The 24161-nt window shown below is 38.9% G+C and overlaps 1 protein-coding gene across 4 annotated transcripts in view; it reads right to left on the bottom strand.

Moving 5' to 3' along the window:
- Window positions 1-6932: 6932 nt before the first annotated feature.
- The window catches only part of LOC149255202 (translocon at the outer membrane of chloroplasts 64-like), a 257950-nt gene continuing 240721 nt past the window's right edge, over window positions 6933-24161 (bottom strand). For all 4 annotated transcript variants that reach the window (XM_089460380.1, XM_089460381.1, XM_089460382.1 and 1 more), the window contains exon 13: window positions 6933-7438. In XM_089460380.1, the coding sequence (XP_089316506.1) occupies window positions 7356-7438 (83 nt within the window). In that variant the 3' untranslated portion in view covers window positions 6933-7355. The remainder of the gene's footprint in view (window positions 7439-24161) is intronic.

Genomic DNA, 24161 nt, shown 5'->3' with positions numbered 1-24161 from the left:
TTTATAATTTAATATTGAATATTGAATAGTTTGTTAACTTGTGATGAGGAGTGCTCAAGTGACTTTCTTGACTAGCCACTCATATTATCTCATGTTAAATAATAGCTTTATATTTAGTTGATTAATATCTCAAGCTAATTACTAGCTTTATATTTACACTTTTTAGCTCCTTTTATTTTAGTAATTAAATTTAATATTTTCTCACATCTTTATCGTTTTGACCGTTGTAGGTTGTATATGTTCAGTGATATATATTTATTCTTTTTCTTTATTTTTTTTATTTTTCCCAAATACTCATCATATTGTAAGTGATCATCCTCAATATATGTTTGTTGTGGGAAAGTGCATTGGTCATTTGTGGGATTCGAACACACCTTGAGATGCAAAGGTTTTGTTGTGGCTAGAATGCTCTAGAGTAGAGTTGTGAATGAAACTATGATGTCAGTGATATGAGACATTTTATCTCCTAAAGAGGTTTGTACTCATAATAGTGTTTGATGGTTCTAAAAAATAACATACCCTCAGCTTGGCTCCTGTGTGCTTACTTGTGTGGCTTTTCTATCCTATGTAGCTCAATACTGTATCACTAAATCTATTCTTTTTTTTGGATGAGTTGTAGTGCGTGAGGGTTTCTCTTTTGTAGAAACTTCATTAACAAAATACCTTAATAATTATTAATTAATTTAGATATAATATCACTCTTAACATTAGAACATTAAAGTTATAACAATTATTAAATCAAAGTTTGAAAAATAGAATTAATATTCAATTAGTAATATAAATAAGACCAAGTTAGTTTCATAATTAAAAAACATTTAGAACATTAGTATCATTACAAGATAATTAAGTATTAATAATCTCAACATACAACTATTAAATAAGATAATAATCATTAATAATAATAGATTTTTAATAAAAATAAATATAAAAATTAAAAAAAAAAAACAAACAAAACAAAATAAAACAAACAAACAAACTTAGTAACAGAATTAATTAATTAAACTAAATCTGATTAATAGCATTATCAAACAGCTCCTTACATTACCATCCCTACCCTATCCTCTATTTATTACCCATAAACCTCTGACTTTTTCACATTTCTAAACCTGATGATGAACCAGAGAGATTGGTTCGAAACGTCGATACATTAAAAAAATCATGAATGTGATGACTCTGGAAGACACCACCACACAAAATGCAGATCGCAAAAGCCACAAATCTAGTATTTATTCAACTTGTAAATTAGAGGAATTTGAAGAGTTTTAAATGACCTATAAAATTGCTAAAACTCACTTTGAAAGAACTTTTGTACCTTTTATCGATTTCATTGCAAACAAGAGTTAGGAAGCTGGTACTTCTGTGCTTATTGTTGTAATATTCAGAAGCATGGAAGGCCATTGTTGGAATTGCAAGGTTGCATGCATCTAGTACTTGTTTTCTAACTATTCATGAACAACTTATGTATGTACATATTTGTGGGATTTATGTTGCTTTGTTATGGACTATTCTTTAAGTTACTTACATGCTTGTTATTTCAATTATGTATTTTCATTTATAAATACTCATTATATCTAAATGTTGACTATTTTTCATTTGTTCTAGCTAGTTAAACAATTGTTGTTGTCATGTATTATAATGAGCAATTTTCTTTTTTGTGCAATTATGTGTTCACTAGATCATTGCTTCTTAATTCTTCTCTATCTCTCATTGCTAGGTAGCTTACCCCTTTTATCTTAGTGCATTAGTTAGTTTTAGCTTAGAATTGATACTTCCTTTGTTAAGACAATCATATATATCTCACAACAATTCTCAAACCAAGAACGGTTACCGAGCCAAAATTCGTTGTGGGTCTCTCATCCCAAACAGAGTGAGGTCTATTTGGGGCTTCACATCAAAGAGAACCCCCACCTGTTGTTGGGCCATAAATCCCAGTCACAATTTGAAAACTAGGAAAGGTTTCTTCTAAAAGAGGAAACTAGTCAAGAGTGTGCGCAAGCCCCAAGCTAGTAAACTAGAACTAAGAGCAGGGAGGAAATCTAAGGGGGTACAAAGTAATGTGAAAGGAAAAATCCAGGTGAGAGCAAGAGCAATTACCATAGAAACACAAATAAACCTATCAGCGCACCTCCATAGCACAAGGAGGGACACTAGGGGTGGCAATTCAGAATTGGTACATAGAGTTGAAGAGAGATTGTTGAGGAAATAGCTCCAAACAAGCACAAGGTAGCATAATATCCCAAAGTGGCTTAATCAATACACCTTATCTCCTCACAATTGTCAACACGTGGGATTTTTATCCATTTAGGGGTCTTGTAGCCCATCATCCTTCACATTCATAACAACATGCAAAAAAATAAACATCAATGCATGGCCAAGGTGGTCAATTAACCATTGAATAACGAGTTGAATCAAACAAACACCTACTTCCAAGAAAGGAATGGTTTTACAGTGTCTCAAGGCTTCCAAATGCTTTGAACAACAAAATTACTAGAAATGTTAACATGAGTAAGCAAAAAAAAATGTAGGGAAACCCTCTGGTATGCATGCTTTCCAAGAAGCCAACACTACAAACCTTGATGCCTTAGAAGGACCTTCCAAATTATAAGGATGAGAACCAAGAGGATACATTCAATGGCCATTAGGTTCCTCTTAAGATGAAATAGAGGTGACCATCAAAGGCAATGATCATTGATTGACAAGTGGAAGACACCTTCTAAAAAAGGAAGTGTTTTATGGCTTCCTAGAAATTATTTGAAAAACAAAATAAGGCCTTCCAAATGATTTGAAAAACAAAATTACTAGAAATATTAACATGAGTGTGCAAAAGAGATTGTAGAGAGATCCGTTGGCATGCATACTTTCCAAGCAATGAACACTAGATTTTGATGCCTTCGAAGGACCTTCCAAACTTCCTTTCTCTCTAAAACTTAAAAACACCCACTTGGCACAAAGTGCTTTGGCTTGAATCTAGGTTCAATTAATATGTCGACTTTCAAAATCTATTGGAATGCAAGAGAGCTCCCAAATAATTCCATGAAGCCCTTTTCCTTTTTCATCTTTGGCCTAGAGAAAATTCATAAGAACCTTTTTTTAAACATGAATATGCTACTTTTGAAGTAACCAAACAAGAAGAACAATAGAAATGAGTTGTTGCCAAGATGTTACAAATCTAGAACTTAGCTACTAAAGGGCTTTGAGATTCATTTATCTATCTTCTTCTCCACTTCTTACACAACTACTTCCTGAAGGCCCCTCAGAGATGCCTATAAATAAAAAAGCATGGCCAAAAATTTGAAGGCTACGCTGATGGAATCTACAATCAATTTTGGGAGGCCAACCAAGCTAGCATAGAAAACTATCTCAACGTAGCATTTTGTTTCACTCCCTTGAAGTCTCCATCTTAACATTACATAAAATGTTGGATCTTAGAAAGTATGGGCTTATGATGTTGCTAGTGAGTCTTCAACAAAATGGCCATTGATCAATTCCCCATTGTCTAGTTCTAATAGGCAAACCTATTGAATCACATTAAAACTCACCTTAGACCAAAGTAAATAGATAATATCTTCAACCACCAACACATAAGAAATTGGGGATAAGGGGTTGCCTTGCGATATAGACTCAAAATTTTGACCTCCTCGAAAGAATATCTATTACTAGAAAAACAAGCTTAGGAATCAAAAATGGGGTTTCAATACTATTGATATGGGATGAAACAAATCCTAGAGCCTAAAGCATTGCCAGAATCAAGGACTAGTCTACTTAATCATATGCCCTCTCAAATCATCTTTTCATGAATATAATGTAGAGGCCAAACAACTTGGCCCATTTCATGTGATGCCATAATGCAATAACATTTGTTAATAACACAAATATTCAAGACAAATGGTCTTGGGGAGAATGTGTTTGATATACAAAGGCAAGGATTTGACTAGGATTTTAAAAGACACATTAAGCAGAGTGATGGGTCACAAGTACATAATAATCATTAAGTCTCGTACCTTTGCAATGAATTTGATAATCTCTTGATTAATCCTTCCAACCAAAGATCATTGCCAAAGTTATTCATGATAAACATGTAGCATATCTAGTTCAACAAACTCAAATGTGACCTTGTAAAACTTCAAGGGGAATCCATCAAATGTAAGGGCCTTGTCATCACCATCTCATGCAGGGTTGTAGATAAGATCATTTAGAAATAAGGCTAGGCCACAAATCTCCTCTTTTCTTCAACAAGCTTACACAAAACTAGATCAAAGCATTTATGGGTAGCTTCCTATTTCTCTACAAAGAGACCTAAGGTTTAGAAAACCATTCTATAATGCTTTACACATTTTGTTTCAACTTCCACACATTTGGAAGTCCATTGCAAAGAAGTTTTCAGGGAGAATATATAATCATTGTTCTCCTTAATAGTAAGATACTTGAAAAGATATTTTATAGGCCAATCCCCATTCTTAATGTATTCATGCTCCCAGCTAAAGGCCTCTTCCCCAACATCATCCACTAGAGGCACTGAACATTTATGTGGCCTGGACTTCATTACCCTCGTTAACTTCCCTATGAGACCTTCAAGCATTTGAACATTGCACTATTGCAACTATGATAAATCTAATCAATTTTCTTGCCATACAAGTAATATAGTGATTTGTTTTAACTTAATCATTGACATCGTCATCTTCAATCCTTTTAAGTTCTTTATGTTGATGTTGATAGCACATTTTTTGTTTGGAGGCCCTCTATTTAATTCAATATCTCTAATGTCATATAGTTAATGGTTTTATCTTGACCAAGATGAAAGCACCTATGTTACGAGTTTTGTTATTCAAAATTCAAGCAACCTAAGGGTGTCTGATGACTCTATGCAATGTTGATAGTTCACGAGGATTTTGGTAATTTGACTATGCATTGGGTAGTATGTCTACCATTGATAGTAGATAAGATAGATTCAAATTTTATTTGCTAACATAAAACACATTTAAATAATAATAATAATAACTAATTTTATGATGACAACCTAGCCAAACATCAAATTGATGTTAAACAAAACAAAAAAACTTTATTCATGACATATGGGACTGCCACTATGCATGATTTAGCCACTTAAATGTTAGATATTATGCCAAGTATATATGTCTCATTGCTTGCTTGAATATAATATGTACATTCCATTGAAACCAAAACCATGATTTGCTTGGTATATCTCAATTTGAAATCCAATGAAAATGATAACTTGTCGAATTGATAGCAAACCAAATTCTCTCTCCAGACAAAGAATTGGAATTAACGCATCAATTCTCAAATGTCCCAACAAATTGCACCCTGCAAGTCAGTTAACATTCTATACCCAGAACCTGCACCAATGAACCATCACTCTTGCAACCAATGTTAACCCATTTCCCTAAGACGATTGCATGCCATGGAGGAACCTACAATCAACCCGAAGTTTATGCTCTTAGCCTAGCGCCCTTCTATAATCATGGCAATTATTTAACACCCATATTATTGACAAAAACTTCGGGAAAACTAAATACACTACATTTAAAAGCACTTGTGTTAAGAGTTTTACTATTCAAGCAACCCTACGGTATATAGTAACTCTACGATTGTTGATAGCTCATGAGGATTTTGGTAATTTGACTATATCAGTTATTTGTCTTATTGCTTGAAAGTTATATGCACACTCCATTGAACACATGATTTTGGTGATTCTATACATTGTGTAGTACGTTTACCACTAAGAGCCGATAAAATAGATTCTAAATCTATTTGTTAGCATAAAACATATTTATATTAATAATAAGAATAATAATAATCTAATTTTAAAATTAGAGTCTAACCAAACATCAGATTGATATAAGAATACATCAAAACCCTTGTTTGTAGAAAAACGAAAACCCTTGTTTGTAGAAAAACGAGAACACCTTGTTCCTGGGATATGAGAACCCCTCCACACAATGATTGGACCACTTAAAAGTAGTCATTATACCAGGTATTTGTCTTATTGCTTGATTGTAATATGTACACTCCATTGAACACATGATTTGCTTGGTATATCTAAAAGTTGAAATCCAGGGAAGACAATAATTTGTTAAATCGATGACACAGCAAGTTCTCTCTCCGCACAAAGAACTGGAACTAGAGCATCAATTCTCAAATGTCTCAACAAATTGCACCCTCACAACTCAGTTAACAAACATTCTATAACCAGAAGCTACAATGCACTATCCCTACTGCAACCAATGTTAACGCATTTCCCCAAGACGACTTCATGCCTTACCTACAATCAACCCGAAGATTGTGCTAACAGCCTAGCGCCCTTCTATAATCAAAAAAAGAAAAAATCAACACAAGTATTATAACAAAAACTTCGGGAAAACTAAATACACTGCACTTTACAGAGCAAATAACCTCAAAATTATGCTTTGAAATACGGTGATCTGTAATGGCAAACAATAAAGAGCCCGGCAATCAAAAAGGAGCTCCAGATCTCTACACAAAATCAGTGCTTTCCAAGTAACAACCTGTGTATATCACAAAACTCCAACTAAAGAGATATATTATGCCAAGAGAAAACATGCGAATCAGACTGAAATATCTCATTTTTAATTATTCAGTAAGTCTTACAATAACAACAGCTCCCGACTATGCAGCCAAGACTCACTAATAAACCTTCTAATCCACTATCCTACATGACCACGAACCAATACCCACATACAATAAAATTTTACCGCGCAAATAAACCTTCAGGCTGCTTTCCAGAAACAGGGAAGGATGCACACTACGGTTTTGGCAACTCTATTACTAGAATCCTTTTCGTCAAGATTGAACTTTAGACTCTTGCACACGGACACAAAAATTTATCCAGCAACAAAATATCCTCTGTTGTACAAAACGAATCATTCAAGAAGCCTCTTGTCATCCCGCCAACCTCTGCTGTGTCAAAAAACTGAATCATTATCAGGGTACATGAATCAGAAAGCCTGCTAGCAGATCCAACATTTCCCTTCACATGGTTTCCATTCCTAACCTACCCAGCAAAAATTATTATCATATATCCCCACTAGTGTTTGCTAACAGATTCTTTGAACTGTTTCCTCCATGAAAAGTAGTTCAGTTGATCTGTTTCAAAAAAGGTGCATAGCTATAATCTGCACCAAGATAGACAACAGATTGATGAAACTGCAATGTGCCAGGCATGAGCACACAAAAGCCCGTGCTCCACTTCCTGCCGTCAGCAACGGTAATAACTAAACTGAATCCCTATCACAATGGAAGGAACTCGAAATTGCCAGAAGATCTCACTGGACTTCAATTTACTCTCTGACCAGAAGATTGTACGACGAGTCAAAATTCTAATCAACAAGCTTCTTCAATCTGTTTATGGCAAGACTTGCTGCTTTGTTGGTTGGTTCAAGCACAAGTGCATATCTGAAATCTGCAACAATGACAAAGCATCGCAAGAAAAGTTAGAATTGACAGCCTAAATTTTGGCCACAAGAGAGAAAACAATTTGCATTTACTCAACTTGCAACTGCAGTCCACCAGAGCGATAGATGAGTAAATTGAGCAGCATTGCACACATCATAATACAAGATTTTCATTTATCTACTTAGTCTAGAGTCTAAATTAAATATGCTTTCAGCAAGAGTCACACACTACATGTTACTTGGTCTGTAAAAAGGCGACTATCAATATTCAAAGTGATTTTCGGAGAAAAACCAACGATTTAGGCCCATAGCTGTCAGTTATGCCTTGTAGGTGAAATCAAGTGATTAAAAAAAAAAACAAAAAACTTTGAAACACAATCACCTATCCTTGGTTATTTTCATATAAAAACCTGACCCGAAGCCCAAAACCATCAGCAGCCAGCTAAGCCTGAGATGAGATCATGTGATTACGGAAAAACTTTGAAAAACAACACGACAATCATTCTTCCCGACTATCCTATTGATGGGCTATAAATTTAATAATGATCATATCATATACCATTACATGGCTTAGGATTTTGAAGTACTGAATATTTAATAAAGCAAAGTGACTCGATAAATGTCACATTATATTCTGAAAAGTTGTCGTTCCGGTTTTGCAAATCATATCCGTACCCATTCTCATATTCTGTGTCGGTGTTGGAATTTTTATTTTGTTTTGTTTGTAAAAATAGTGGTTGTTCATATTCCATGGGACTCTGAATGCCTTAGCTATACCATAGCTGTCTGTGTCTAATACAAAGAGTGCAGCAATATTTAATGTCAATATTTCCTGTCTCTGTGTTGGTGTTTGCAGTTTGAAAATTGGATGCGTTTTACAGAGGAAGAGTTTGCAGTTGTGTTGAGGCAGGAAGACATTAAGTATATGTTGCAGGAAATGGCCCCCAACCTGGCATACCTGTACCAGAAAAGCCCTGAAATGCCAAAACACGACCGAAACACAGCCAAAATTGCATGTATGGTGTTTCCTGATTTGGAAATGCTGCTGAAATATCGACCCAAATCTGCCCCATTTCCACAATGCTTCTGCTTGTGCGGGCTAACGCAAGCACCCAAGAAGGATGTGGGACCCTTCTATGGCCAAAAAAAAATTAATCTACCACTAAAAATTCTCCCTAATCACTCCAAAAACTAATTTATCTCTAATCAATCTACGCTCTAGATCTACTAAACAAGCACAATGTTCTATTTTTGTTAATGACGATGAGTATGAGAATTATCAGGATATGTAATTGTACTTGTCTTCAGCTCATGTTTTACTTCATTTTCAGCACATGTAACCATATTGAATGTATAGCCTCGTAAAGGTTGATTGTATGATTTTGGAATCATGGATGTATAACCCAATCTAAAAAGGATAATTTTGGATTTTGCAATGTATAATCATCCATGCGAGTAAATATAGACTGAGTTTTCCTTCTAAAATGTCATTGATGTGCCTCATTCTTTTTCCTTTTGCAAAATGTTTTTAACTTATTTGTAAAAAAAAATTACATAAATATATATATATATATATATACCCCACATTTCCATTTGGGGGGAGGGGTGGTTCACATTTTTCACCATCCCCATTTCAGAAACTTCTAGACATTTCCACATTTCGTGCAGCTTACGTTTAAGTGAGTTCAAAATGTGTTACATCGATTTGATGTACTGTTGGGAGAGCACCATTGTTTTTGTTGATTGTATTTATGCTCCGGAAAGAAAGTTTGGTTCATCAAAATGTAATCCATAAGTGAACCAAAAGCTACTGTGCTTTCAAATCTTTAACGTGCAGAATATTTTGAAGTTTGGAACAGTTTTGACATATACCAACATCATATAACCTTACTGTTGGTTGATTGTGAATAATGGTATTCAGCCTCAGGTAATAGGACTGCTTAAAGAAACGTCAAAATGGAAGAAATGAGAGGAATCAACAATGCACACATTTAGCATCAAGTGCTATAAAGGTGTAAGGCTTAAGCGTCGGCAAAAACGGTGATGATATGGATCAAAGTACAAGGAGTGCCAGTGTGGTGTGAGGCATATTGGGGGCAGCAAGGCAGGAATTAATGAATAAGGTAATGGATGTGTGATCTGCAAGAGGAGGCCAAGAGATGGAGAAAAACAAGGTGAGAGGCAGCAGATCCAAGAGAAAGGGGGAGAGAGAGAAAAACAAGGTGTGAGGCAGCAAATACATGTCAGTAAGGTCATAGTCTACCACACTTGCACCAACACTGTAGGGTGACCATGTGAAGCTACGAGAATCAAGGAGACTGGGGTGACCATTAAGGAGCAACAATCCATAAGACTCTCCAAGTTGGAGAAGATGTATTACATATGACGAAACTATACCAGCTCCATCAATTGATACTCTGATGTAGACCAACCGTGTTGTAGTCAATATCCTGTCAGAACTGTCAGAAAAATCTGCCTCGAAAACAGCGCTATCAGAACTGCTTTTCCAGTCCTTGAAATGCATGCCAGAGACCAGTGAATCTCCTCGAAATTCACACTTGAGTCTCCTAGAAATTTGGGCCTGAACTTGCCTCGATTTCTGTGCTGTATTTCCAAGATTTTTTAGCCTGTCAAACTTCAGAAAAAAGTGCTGAAGTTGCCTCGAAATATGCAATGGAACCTCTGCCTTTTCCTTGGTATTTGAGCCACTGTCGCAGCTTGGAAATGTGTGCCTGTTCTCCTTAGAATTCGAGCTGTAGGGTCTCTCTTTGCTGCTGTAGGTCTCTCCTTGAGCAAACAACGGCTATTTCAGCCTTCACTACTCTCAGCTTCGCCTCTTCTCCAACATTTGCACATGAAGAATGAATGAGCCTCTTGCCTTTTTCCTCTTTCTTAGTCTCATAATGATGAGAAGCCCTATCCCTAGCATCAAAGGTTGAGATTAGATCTCAGCTCTTCTTGATCAATGGTGGAGATCTAATCTCCCATTGACCCCCTCTTATATATCCCCCTTCATTAATGATCCTCCCTAGTCACTTAAATAACTTTTTTTACCATGTACCTTTTTCCTCATGGAGTCACTTTAAAAACATAAAGTTAATTTAATATAATAAAGTACAACATACCTTAATAGCTCATAAAGTGACTAAAAAGTCATATGACTTTAATAACTCATAAAGTCACACTAAAAAGGTGGTTTCTCATGTTTTCCTAGGCGAAAGGCAAAAAGCACTAGGAAACACCTCCTTGGTACCTTTTTCAACACTCCCTCATACCGAGGAAGGTGTTTCTCACCACTCCCATCTTGTCCCTGAAATAGACATGCTTGCCTCTTGTTAAGGACTTGGTGAGAATGTTTGATACCTAATCACAAGTGGATATGTACTCTAGCTTCACCGCCCCTCTCTGAACACAATCCCGGATGAAGTGGTACTTGATCTCAATATGCTTTGACCAGTCATGAAATATTGGATTCTCCGTGAGTTTAATACAACTATGATTATCACAGTATATCATAGTTGGTTTGAGCAACTGACCAAATAAGCCACAACATCTTGCAAAGCCAAATAACGTTGCAACTAGCTTGACTAGTTGCAATGTACTCAACCTATGCGGACCTCAGTGCCACTAATATCTATATCCTATTGAACCACGACACCATTGTCGAACCCAACATGAACCAATATCCATATATACTCTTCCTGTCACTAGCACTGCCTACGCAATCTAAGTTTGTACAATCTGTCAACCTGATTCCATCGCCCTCGATATAGTCCAGTCCATAATCCACTATGCCCTGTAGGTATCGTAACACATTTCGCAGCCACCCAGTGCACCCTCCTGGGCTCCATCATAAACTAACTCAACGTGTTGACTACAAAATAGATATCTAGTCTAGTGTTGACAAGATACATTAGTGACCTAATCAACTAACGATATAAAGTGGGGTCTACAAACTCGGAATCAGAAGCATGCGGCTTCTTCCAATTAGTAATCATTTGGGTAGCCATAGACCTACAATCCTCCATACAAAATCTCGTTAACATGTCCTGTGCATCCCTGCCTTGGCCCAAGAAGATATGCCCATACTCCTGCCAAACCTCCAACCCCAAAAATTAGTGCATCAATCCTAGATCAGTGATCTCAAACTCTGAAGCAAGATCTCTCTTACAATGCTCAATGAGTTTCTCCTCTCCTATAATAAACAAATCATCCACATACAAAACAAGAATGAGTGGATCCTCGCCAATCACAACATAATATAGGTTTGGATTTGCATCACCCTTTTGGAAACCCATATGTTGCAAATATGAATCGATCCTCTTGTACCATGCTTTCAATGCCTACTTCAAACCATATAGGTTTTCTTAAGCCTACACACATGAGACTCTCTCCCGTGCACCTCAAAAACCTATGGCTACTCAATATAAACATCCTCCTGTGTGACCCCATTGAGAAAGGTAGTCTTCACATCCATCTCGTGAATCTTTGAACTCATCTGTAACGAATAAAATATATAAATAATATAAATATAATGTAAAAGATAATAATCATAAATAATAGTTAGTTAAGCTAGTAATTAGGTTGAAGAGGCATGTCTAATAGGACATGACTCTTCATGAAAAGACGCTTGGTATATAAGCAAGCCTCTCGTTCTCATTTGTAATACATTCTCATTCTTATTCTTATTCACATATTTAATATAATATTTATATCCTCATGGATATCTTGATATTCCAAGTCTTTTGGAGTAATTAATCCGTAGAAGGAACTTTGTTCGCTTCATTTGGTATCAGTGCAGTTCGGTCCTCTAGGTTGTTTAACCAGTGCACAGAGCTCGTTCTCCGATCCAAGTCTTTGGTTATCGACTCTTCGTCAAATTTATTGCTATTGCAGTTCAAACGTTAGCTAAATATTTGGGAGTTTCTCCTTTGCTCCGTTTTTCTAGGCCTTTGGCCATAACAAGAACAAACAAACAAACAAACAAACAAAAAATTAACTTAAAAAAATATATAAGTAAATAAATTAAAAAAAGGAGAAGAAAAAAAAAAAGTAAAAGGAAAAACAAAACGGATACAAAATTTCATACCAAGTATATTTAAAACTTTGCCCGTGGTTTTAAAAACAACCCATGGTATTTAAAAAATTAAAAAAAAAAAAAAACAAAACAAAAACAAAAAAACAAAAGGAATACGTTTTACTTTTTACGTGGAGAACATTTTAAGGAGGTTTTAAAAACAATCCATGGTAATAGCCCATGGTATTTTAAAAGTTAAAGAAAACACAGGGATACAAAAGCTCTTACATGAAAGGTAAATATTACTTTTTACAGGAGGTTTTAAAAACAACCCATGGTAATAGCCCATGGTATTTTAAAAGTCAAAGAAAAAACAGGGATACAAAAAGCTCTTACGTGAAAGGTAAATATTACTTTTTAGTATCATATGAAAAGACGTCACCTTTATATTTATTAAGTGGGGTGACATTAAAAAGTTATCAAGGGAGTAATTAAGTATATAAAAAAGGGGACCATTTATTATTAAAAAAAAAAAAAGTGAAACTATTATTATTATCAGATAATAAAGTTATTTTGAAAAGGGGTCTTAATATAAAGAAATACATACATATATAGAGGGAAACAATATAAAGAAGTATTTTTTTAATAAAAGGGTATTCAAGTTTTAACAATCCACATTAAAGGAGAATATTTGAAAATATATATAGAAGAAATAAGTGATATTTAATAACAAAAATAGCTCCAGTTGACACATTGTTTACATAAAAACATCAAGGCAAAAATGGAGACTAGTACATGTGTTTGCACACTATTTAACATCAAAGAATCAAGGCAAAAATGGAGACTAGTACATGTGTTTGCACACTATTTAACATCAAAGAATCACTCGCAGGAAGAGACATCATAATCTCTATCAGTCCTACTGAAAGAAGTAATTATGTTAGTCCTAAATGTGCTAATACAATATGATATAAGCAATCTACATATAAATATTGGAGATTATACTTTTACCTCACAATTCATCGTGAAAACCTTATCTTTTAATGATAGTGACATTGTTTTGGGATCACCATGGATGAAAACTCTAGGTTCTTTTATTCTAAATACTAAGAAAAAGTTTTTAACATTTTCTTACAAAAAGAAGAAAATAACACTCGAAGATGTTACACTGAAACCTAATTCAGTAATGCCAGAAGATATATCGGATATTACAAAAGTGATTTCTCAAGAAGGTAAAAAAGTATTACAAAATATGCAAAATGAAATTGACAAAATCTCTATTGACAAAAATAAAGAAGTTTCTCGACTTAAAAACCATAGCAAAAAATTGTTGTCGCAAATTAAGAAACTTAAGAAGGATAAAAAGTCATTAGAAAACAAGGTACAACAACTTACCGAGAAAGGAGCATCAAATGTAGGAATTCAATTTAATGACAAAACGACAAATACCAATCCAGTGAATATGACAACTCAAGAAGACAAGTTAGTTGAAGAAACGACACACGTAGATGTTGCAATTCAGACAATGGACATCCCAAGTGAATGTTCCATAACCAATTCAACAACATCTTCGCCAAAAGAAAATCTAAAAACTTTATATCGACATCTGAATCATGAGAATAGACAAATCAACCAAGATATGTATCAGGACCATTCAAACCTAGACAACAAATTAATGTTTCAAAGAATAATGACGTAAAATCAATCCAGTCTTATGCTAACAAGTCGTTACAAAATTCCAGTGATCAGAGTATGATACAGAAGATTAATCTGGGATGGTCTGATCCCTTCTCAGTGCGACAATTCTGTTTGTCACTAAGAAGATCGTATCAACTTGTATCGACGAAGATGACTGTTCCGAGACAGAAAGACTTTCGAAGCAGAAAAAGAGATCAAGCCTTTTTCATTGACAAGCTTTGAGGACAAAGCTTTTTGAGGAAGAAGGCAATGTAACAAATAAAATATATAAATAATATAAATATAATGTAAAAGATAATAATCATAAATATTAGTTAGTTAAGCAAGTAATTAGGTTGAAGAGGCATGTCTAATAGGACATGACTCTTCATGAAGAGACGCTTGGTATATAAGCAAGCCTCTCGTTCTCATTTGTAATACATTCTCATTCTTATTCTTATTCACATATTTAATATAATATTTATATCCTCATGGATATCTTGATATTCCAAGTCTTTTGGAGTAATTAATCTGTGGAAGGAACTTTGTTCATTTCATCATCTTTGTTGCTATGGAGATCACTACTCTAATCGAGGTGTATCGAGCCATTGGTGTGAAGGTCTCCCTTTACCTGTGAGAACCCCTGTCAGGGCTTCGAGTCGAGAGCACCCGAGGGAGTCAAAAAACCTATGTCGTAGTATAGGCATGCTTAGACGTGCGATAGGTACCCGCATTCGATTAAAGGCGACTTGGGTCGAGCATTCAGTTAAAAGCGACTTGGAGGTAAACATTAGGTTATGTACAACCCCACCGTCGATTAAAGGCGACTCAGTCGATTATGTGTGCAGGTGGGCGAGCACACTGCTGGGCGAGCACCCATCCAATGTGCAATGAGCCATTGATGTGTGACGGGCAAGTCATGTGCGATGGGTGAGTCATGTGCGATGGGAAAGTCGTATGTGACGAGCGAGTCATGTGTGATGGTCGTCTCAGTTATGGAAGAGTCGTCGGCGAAGCGTTTGGGTAGGCCAACCCATGGGCAGACGCAACGGTTCATAAAGCTGATGGGTGTGGCACGTTGATGGGCAGTGCAGCTGCACGTTAGGTCGACCCATGCACAACACCAACTGAAGCGACCCTTAGTGAATTACATTCGACAAAATGCATATAAGTATGGAGTTGAGGCGTCGAGCTAAGACATCATCGAACAAGTTCGTTCAAAATAGAAAACAAGGTAAAGGTAAGAGTTCGGGTGAGCTGAATAACCGCAAGCCGAGTTGGGCAGAAAGGCGTGGGTTGGGTCGGGCACATTCAGACAGGCCAAGGGTGGGGCTGGGCACAAGCGTACCGTAGGCAGTGCGGCAAACCATGCACCCGCGTCGATGGGCAGGCAGAATGTGAACAAAGGTTTCATGAAGGCGTGCCGGGTAGGAAGGTCATCGTGCAGAAGTGTTGGGTCGAAGTGCGACACACTTGTGCGACAAGCAAAGGTCACTACGGCAAAGGCATATTCAAGCAAAAACGACAGGGCGCTACGAACGAGTTTGGTAGCATGGATTTTGGGGTTTCTGCCAGAGGCAGTGCAGATGGGTGGCATCGGCATCACGGTGGGCAGAGATGCATAACCCAGGCATGAACACCGAGCAATTTTGGCAAAGTGTGTAGGCCGACTTTGGGGAGCTGCACAAACTTGTAAAATATTGTATTTGTAAAGTATTTTGTAGATTTATATTATTGTTGGGCAAACTTGACAAGGAGTTGCCCCTCCCATATAAATGTGTGTTAATGTGTTTGTGATGATTTATGATTTTGCTGCATACATGAAAGATAATTGAAGATAAATAAGATGATTGTTATTTCCACTGCATTGTGAACACTTGAGAAATTTGACTAAGTGTTGTGTAGGCATATAGTCCATGTACTTCAGTAGTGGTGAAACGAAAAAGTTCAGTGATGCCGCACCTACCTATGTGTGGTTGGAAGACTACCACCGAGTAGGGGCGTGACAGTTGGTATCAAAGCTCGTTTTGCAAAAAGTGGGCTTTGTTGGTTCCAGCAAGGATACAAAGACAGTGGTTGCCGTTGGTATTGAAGTTTGGGCACTTAGGATTCGGTTGCAGTGCGACATAATTGATCAGGGGCAAAGTAGTGAGCTTGGACCAAGTTGAACGAAGGAAGATGACAAATGTAAGGGTTGTTTGAAAGCTTGAAGACATGACAAATTATTGGAAGGACAAGAGGCAACAACACTATGAAGCTCTTGTGCAAGAGTGGGAACTCTTGGGGCACATTGGAGATGGAATAGTGGATGTGCGGAAGGCCTTGAACAATCTTCATGGGAGGTCTGTTGAACTTGAGCAACTTGACAAGAAGATACAACACAGTGACAAAAGACTCCAAGAACTCATGGATAAACGAGTTCGCAAAAGGCAAAGAAGTGCCATGTTGCAGGACAAAGTCAAGGGACTTGAGGAAGAGATCAAGAGGGACTTTCTTGATTGTAAACCCTTTGTTATAGAAGGTGAGATTGAATACATTGACAAACTTGGAGATTACTACCGTGCCATGTAGGATGACTTGCGATAGTTGGGTCACTTCGAGTGGAGGAGGTCAATGTGTGCCAAGTAGGTGCACTTGAGCAGCATGCGAAGAAGGAGAAGCTTGATGGAACTCAAGCTAGACCAAGATCGAATTGCTCAAATGAACCAAAAGGGAGATTGCATACCTTAAGAGGACAGTCAGGTCGAGGCACAAGTCGAAAGACAACTTTGAGGTGGAATTGTTGAAGAAGGTTGCTGAGATAAGACACAAGACGAAGCCTATGGAGGATGGAGATGCCTTGAGGTTGAGTTTTGTGCAGGTGACCGTACATGGAAAGAAGTTTGTTGCATTGGTTGACACGGGGGCTACACATAGTTTCCTTAGCAGGAAGGTAGCAACATCTTTTGGGAAGAAAGTTGAAGTGGAAAGGGAGTTGAGTGCTTTCAAGGCTATTAACTCAACCATGAAAGTTGTGACAGGTGTTTTGAGGAACACACAAGTGAGAGTGGGTTTGTGGTTTGGAAAGTTGGATTTGAGGGTGATTGAGATGGATGATCATGCTATGGTTTTGGGGCAGGACTTCTTGGTAGTTGCACAAGCCATACCGATGGTGGACCGTGATATACTCTTGATTACAGCTGGAGGGAAAACCATGATTGTGTCGATGACAAGGAAGAGTCACTTGGGATATAGACCAAGGATTGCTTCAATGACTTTGTATCCAAAGGACCCGAATGTGAAGCATGACTATGTGGAGCAAAGGGAACTTGGATGTGTGACTCAAGTAACGAAGGAGAAGAGGATGATTGACTTTGTTGCGAGAACTATGAAGGAAAAGAAGGATGGAGGTGGAAAGACAATTCCACCCATCATGGAGAAAATGACAGGTGCATCTTCTATTGTGAGACTTCACCATGAGGTTGCTAATGAGAGAGGAAGTTTGAGTACTTCTTCTAAGGCAAAGGATGGAGGGGAGTATGTAGGTAGAGATCTCGCTAGGTAGAGATGTTATGGGCATATATGAATTTCAGTTGACAAAGGCCAAGCTCGAGAAGCTTGGATGTACACGGGAGGAGGTTGTTGTTGTGCATGAGTACTTGAAGACACAGCATCAATCTGATACTTGGGTGGGTGAGAGTCAGGGAGGCAACTTCCTGGCCATTGTCATGCGCTAAAAATTTGGAGATGGGTGGCTGCAGTTCCTTGATGTGGAGATAGGTGATTGCGCCATGATGACAAAGGGGACTTTGGGGAAGGGCCTCTCACACATACAGAGATTATGATGCTTGGATGGATGTGGTTGACTGGTACATGACCATGGCCAGCACATGGACAATAGCATTGATGACAATATATTGCAAATATGAGGGAGACTACTTCATGGACCTAGATATGGCTTACTTTACATTTGGATATAGATGGGATGGATTCTTGATCGAGTTGATGTTGTGATAAGATGCTAGAGAAATGACCAACGCTGGCATGAGGAGGCACATTCTCATGGTTTGGCCGTGATAGTTGGATTACCTACCCAACTAGTTCAAGTCATGGGGGCATGCAGTGCACTAAGCTATGCCAGAGATATATCAAGGCTTTACCGACATATGTTGTGTTATGCTAGAGTATCATGGCAGGAATTCACTTAATGACGATACATGGTGGATTGACACGATATATGTTGTAGTGATAGCATGCAGCAGAGTTGGAGGGACTAACCTTCCACATGGTGGGGTAGCATGGAGGATTGCGACAGGTGGTTGATAACCATGGATTAAGGAGACTTACTTGTTTATGGAGTCATGAGCCTTGGTGGAGGTTTGTGTGATAGAGCAGAGTTGGGCAGCATGGACATTGGATGTTGGAGCTAGTGACACTTTGTGATATTATGGAGTTTAGATGGAGATGGTGTTGTCGAGGACGAAAACCTTATTTAGAGTGGGGGAAGATGTCAGAGCTTCGTGTCGGGGGCGCCTGAGGTAGTCGAAAAACCGAAGTCGTAGTACGAGCACGCCTAGATGTGCGACAGGCGCCCACGTTCGGTTAAAGGTGACTCGGGTGGAGCGTTTGGTTAAAGGCAACTCAGAGGCAAGACATGCGGTTATGTGTGACCCCACCATCGGTTAAAGGGGACTCGATCGGTTATGTGCAGCGAGTGGGCAAGCTCGTGTAGCGGGTGCGTCAGTGGGTGAGCACCGGCCTAATGGTCGACAAGCGATCGATGTGCAATGGGCAAGTCACGTGCGACGGGCGAGTCATGTGCGATGGGCAAACTATATGTGACAAGCGAGTCATGTGCGATGGTCAGCTCGGTTACGTAAGAGTCGATGGCTGAGCATTTCGATAGGCCGACCCATGGGCAGACGCGACAATTCATAAAGCGGATGGGTGTGTCGTGTTGATGGGCAGGTCGCCTGCACGTTGAGCCGACCCATGAGCAACACCAAACAACAACCTTTGGTGAATTATATTCGACGGAATGCATATAAGTATGGAGTTGAGGCATGGAGCTAAGGCATCATCGAACAAGTTCGTTGAAAATAGAAAATAGAGTGAAGGGAAGAGTTCGAGTGAGCTGAACGACCGCAGGCCGAGTAGGGCAGAAAGGCGTGGGTCGAGTCGGATTTATAGGCACGTTCAGACTGGCCGAGGGCGGGACTGAGCATGGGCAGACCATGCGCCCGCTTCGATGGGCAAGCAGACCGTGAACCGAGGTTTCGTGTAGGCGTGCCAAGTAGGAAGGTCGTCGTGCATAAGTGTTGGGCTGCAGTATGGCACACTTGTGCGACGGGTAGAGGTTGCTACAGCAAAGGCGCGTTCGGGCATAAATGACAAGGCACTGCAGACGAGTTTGACAACGAGGATTTTTGGGTTTCCAGCAGAGGCAATGCGTACAGGTGGCAACAACAGCATGGTAGGCAAAGCTACACGACCCTGGCATGACCACCAAGCAATTTTGGCAAAGTGTGCAGGTCGACTTTGGGTGGCTGCACAGACTTGTAAAATACTGTATTTGTAAAGTATTTTGCAGATTTATATTATTGTTGCGCAAACTTGATAGGAGTTTCCCTCCCATATAAATGTGCGCTAATGTGTCTATGATGATTTATGATTTCGCTACATACATGAAAGATAATTGAAGATAAATATGATGAATGTTATTTCCACTGCATTATGAACACTTGAGAAAATTTGACCAAGTGTTGAGTAGGCGTAGTTTGTGTACTTGAGTAGTGGTGAAATGAAAAAGTTCGGCGGTGCTGCACCTGCTTATGTGTGGTAGGAAGACTACCACCAGGTAGAGGTGTGACAACCCTTGTGCCACAAATCAAGCTTTGAACATCTCCACACTGCCATCTGCAGCATGTTTGATCTTGTAAATCCATCTTGAGGTCACCACTAACTTCCCCTCGAGTCTCAGCACTATCTCCCACATATCATTCTTCATGATGGAAGCATACTCCTCCACCATGGCATCCCTCCAGATCTGTTGACTCGAAACCTCCTCGTAGCTAGTTGACTCGATCTCTACAACACTAGCCACATAGCCACCCAACCTCTCTGGTGGTTTGCACTCCCTGAATGACCACTTGGGTCTTCCCACTAACTCTTGTGCTTCCTTCAAGGTCTCATAAAGCCATCTTGGCTTCCTCTTCCCTGAAGTAGCCTCCTAAACTAGTGTGGGAATCTCCTCCCTTGGAGCTTGTCCTACTGATGAGGATGCTCCTGTGGCCTATGGTGAACCTATACTGTGGGAATATATGCCCTATGATCCTAAACTTTATGGACCTGACACCCCAGAAGTCAGTGATCTTCATGACCCTAGTGAACCTGTAGATCTTGAAACCTATGGTGTGCTCCCATGTTGAGGAGCTTACTTCTCTACATGATCATCCTCCCATGACCTCCTCAAGCCCCTCTCCTCAAACATCACATCCTGCCTCAGGACAACTTTCCTCTTGGCAAGAATATATATCTGATAGGCCTTGGAGTTCTCATTATAACCCACAAAGATGGCCTTCACTATGGTCAATTCCAACTTTGTCCTTTTCTCCTTAGGGACGTGATTAAGGCACCTAAAAATCCTTAAGTGTCCAATCTCAGGCTTCTTCCCAGAAAAAGCCTCCTCAAGAGTCTTACTCCCCAACACTCTATGTGGACTCCTGCTCTACAAATACACTGCAATGTTACAAGCCTCAGCCCATAAAAAGAAAAGCAACGTTTGATCATGCAACATGGGTCTTGTTGCCCCTACTATGGCCTTGTTCTTCCTCTCTACCACCCCATTCTGTTGGGGGTTATATGTGTTGAAGAATCTAGGGCAATTAGGTGTAGTGTGATTCTTCTTCGACATGATAACAATTTGGGGAGTCTTTTTTCTTTTCTTGTTAGCTTAATCTTCTTCTTATTATTAATGCATGAGTGTGTACTTCATCAAACTGCTACCAAAAACATAAGAACACAAGATTTTGGCTCTCTGTCAAGGCAAAAACCTCTCTTCTCTTGAGAGGAAAACCCTTTAGTAAGTTTCTCTTATTGAAGCTTCTTATTGATCACTGCCAAACCCTAGACCCCTGACTAGAATATCCTCCAAGCACAAGTCAAGTCCTTCCTTCTTTCGACACTTTGTTTTCTCAGCACTTCGTCCTCCTCCTTCCGGCACTTTGTTCCCCGGCACTTCGTCCTCCTACTTCTTTCAACAACTAGTGATAGACCTTGCTTATGTGAGCTTCTAGATGAGATGTTCCTTCTTTAATTCTTGGTGATGTCCTTTGCTTATGGAGACACCCTTTTCTTGCTCCAATGAAATACTTCTTGAGATATATATGCAAACTGATATGACTGTACAGCAGCCCTAAATTCTCGCACATGTGATAGGTTAGCTTGTAGTTTAGGCTCCTTTTATCTTCACTTGAGGGAGGGACTCCTTCGCTTGAGTGAGAGGCCTTGTAGGCCTAAGATCTAGCCCAAACAATGAGAGATATGGGACTGATATGCTGCTGCTGATATGACCGTAGAGAGGCCTCCTTTTTCTCGCACTTGTGACTACGTTTGACCTTTAGAACAGCCCCAAAAACTTTGGTCTTCTTCCTTTCTCTCCTTATCTTGGAGACCCTTAGACTTACCTTTTTCCTTCACTTTCTCGACTTCTACCTTCGCTGATTTTAGAGCTTGGTTGATGGACGTTGAGAGGGAGTGAAGAGCCTCTATATATATAGGATTGTCTCTCCTTTAGGCCGACTTGAGGCCAACTTACTGTCCTTAGGTTGACTTGACTATTTCTTCATTATTTTGCTGCTTGAAGGCTTTTGTTGCAAGGAGATGACGTTGACTTTGCTTGGAGGTATTCCTTTGACCTTTATATCATTTTATACATAGTGTAACATGCCCTCAAAGGGTCTTACATAAATACATTGACTCTTTGACTTCCTAGAAGCACTTAAACATGTGCTTGACCTACTTCAATGAGCAAGAAACTCATTGACATATATTATAAAAATAATATTTCTTTTCTTGAATAAATACAAATATCAAAAGTACATTTATGAAGACCAAACCTAGTTACATTTCCTTCAACAATATGGCATTGTGTACTCTCTCCAAATGCCCGCTCTCCTTCAAAACTCCTTCATCTCATTGAAGGTATACTCGCCCCCATTGTTTATCCTCAAGACCTTGATCTTCTTCTCTGTTTGGTTCTCCACAAGAGCTTTAAAACTCTTGGAACCTCTTGAAGACCCGCTCCTTGGTCTTCATAAAGAAAATCCAAGTCTTCCTGGAGTAATCATCAACGAAAGTAACATAGTAATCATATCCACTCAATGATACAAGAGACATAGGACCACATACATCAGAGTGAGTTAACTCAAGTATACCTGCTACCTTGTTTTCATTGCTCAAGAAAAGAATCTTGGTGTCTGTTCCCAAAGCACACCCGCTGCACAGATCATGATACTTAGTACTTAAGTGTGGTAAGCATGTAACTATCTCCCTCTGTACCCTAAATGTTGCATAGTGCAAGTGGGCCATCCTCCTATGCCACAACTCGCACAAAGCACTATTATTGGTCGTCGACACTAAGGCTTTGATAGGCTGAAACATGAACCTGTAGAGTCTCCTATGACAGACTCCAATCACTCTAGCAAAAGTGATATTGGATCCCTTGGGATACATGAGCACCTCTCAAAGCTCAGAACACCACTACATATCCATGTCCTCAATACTGGAAACTGAAATCAGATTCTTCTTCAACCCTGGAACATATAGGACCTCTGTCACTTTCAAGGGAGGTTGTGACTCCCTCTAAAAGGATACAATCCCTACACCTGTTGCTCTGACCTTGGAGTTATCTCCAAGCACCACCTCCAAATCTATATCAGTCTCCGTAAGATCTGTAAAGTGCTCTCTACTCCAGTTATATGACAAAAAGCTCCACTATCAACAAACCAAAAACTGGAAGATGTAACACTAGTAACAACACTCACCACTGAAGCAAACTCTGTATCAAATCTCGTGGAAAACTCATCCACCTTGGTTGATGATGCAACACCCTTCTTCTTCCCCTTCTTTTCAAGACACTAAAAAGCATAGTGACCCATCTTCTGACAAGCAAAGCATCTCAATTTGTTCATCTCCTCTTTCTCATTTTGTTTACCCTTTTATTGCTTGGCCCCACTAGAAGACCCTTTTTTGGCTTTCTTCCTACACTTAGCTGTGAGGGTAACATTCTCCTCCTCATCAGCCCTACCATGTCAGTTGCCAATTTTTCCACTCCTAGTCTCCTCCTAGATGAAATCATCCCACATCCTCCTCCAATCTGGAAGATGCTCTCTAGCAACAATGACATATATCAATCCATCCCATTTCTTGGGAAAACCACTCAGTGTTGTCCTCACCAACTGGTCGTTAGGGATAACCTCTCCCACTGCAACCAACTCATCTCCTACCTGTGTGATCTTGGTAAGGTATGAGGTCACTGTTCATTCATGGTCATCTTGGTGTTTCTTAGTTTCTCACATAACATCGTCTTCCTGTTCTCATTGGTACTTTGGTAAAATGTTATCAGGGACTCCCACATCTCATAGGCAAACTTCTTCCCTAACACATGAGGTATAAGGTGGTCTTTCAATGCATCTAGAAGGATCCTCTTAGCCTTCATATTACACTTGTTGAATTCTGTCCACTGAACAAGATCAGTGGGTGGTTGTACTACACTCTCTACAGTATCCCACAGCTAAACTTTCCAAGCAACAAGACTATCCTCTCCTTCCAGGGACCAAAATTTTCAACCACACTTAACCTATCCTCCACCCTCAAACCAGTAGCCATCTAACCCTCTCAGCGAACACAACTTCTCAATCACTAAAAATAAGCAACCACTCTTCCTCTCAACCACAAATCTATGGTATATATGATGGTTTATGTTTGTTGGTCACACTTTATTCGTTGTAGGTTCATTGGTGCTCTGATAAAAAATAAGGAAATTTTAGGACCTGTAG

This window comes from Pinus tabuliformis, chromosome 7 (assembly GCF_031772625.1).
Source record: "Pinus tabuliformis cultivar Carrire ecotype Pingquan chromosome 7, CPIR1, whole genome shotgun sequence".
Classification (NCBI taxonomy): Eukaryota; Viridiplantae; Streptophyta; class Pinopsida; order Pinales; family Pinaceae; genus Pinus; species Pinus tabuliformis.
This window is presented reverse-complemented; position numbering and strand designations above follow the sequence as displayed.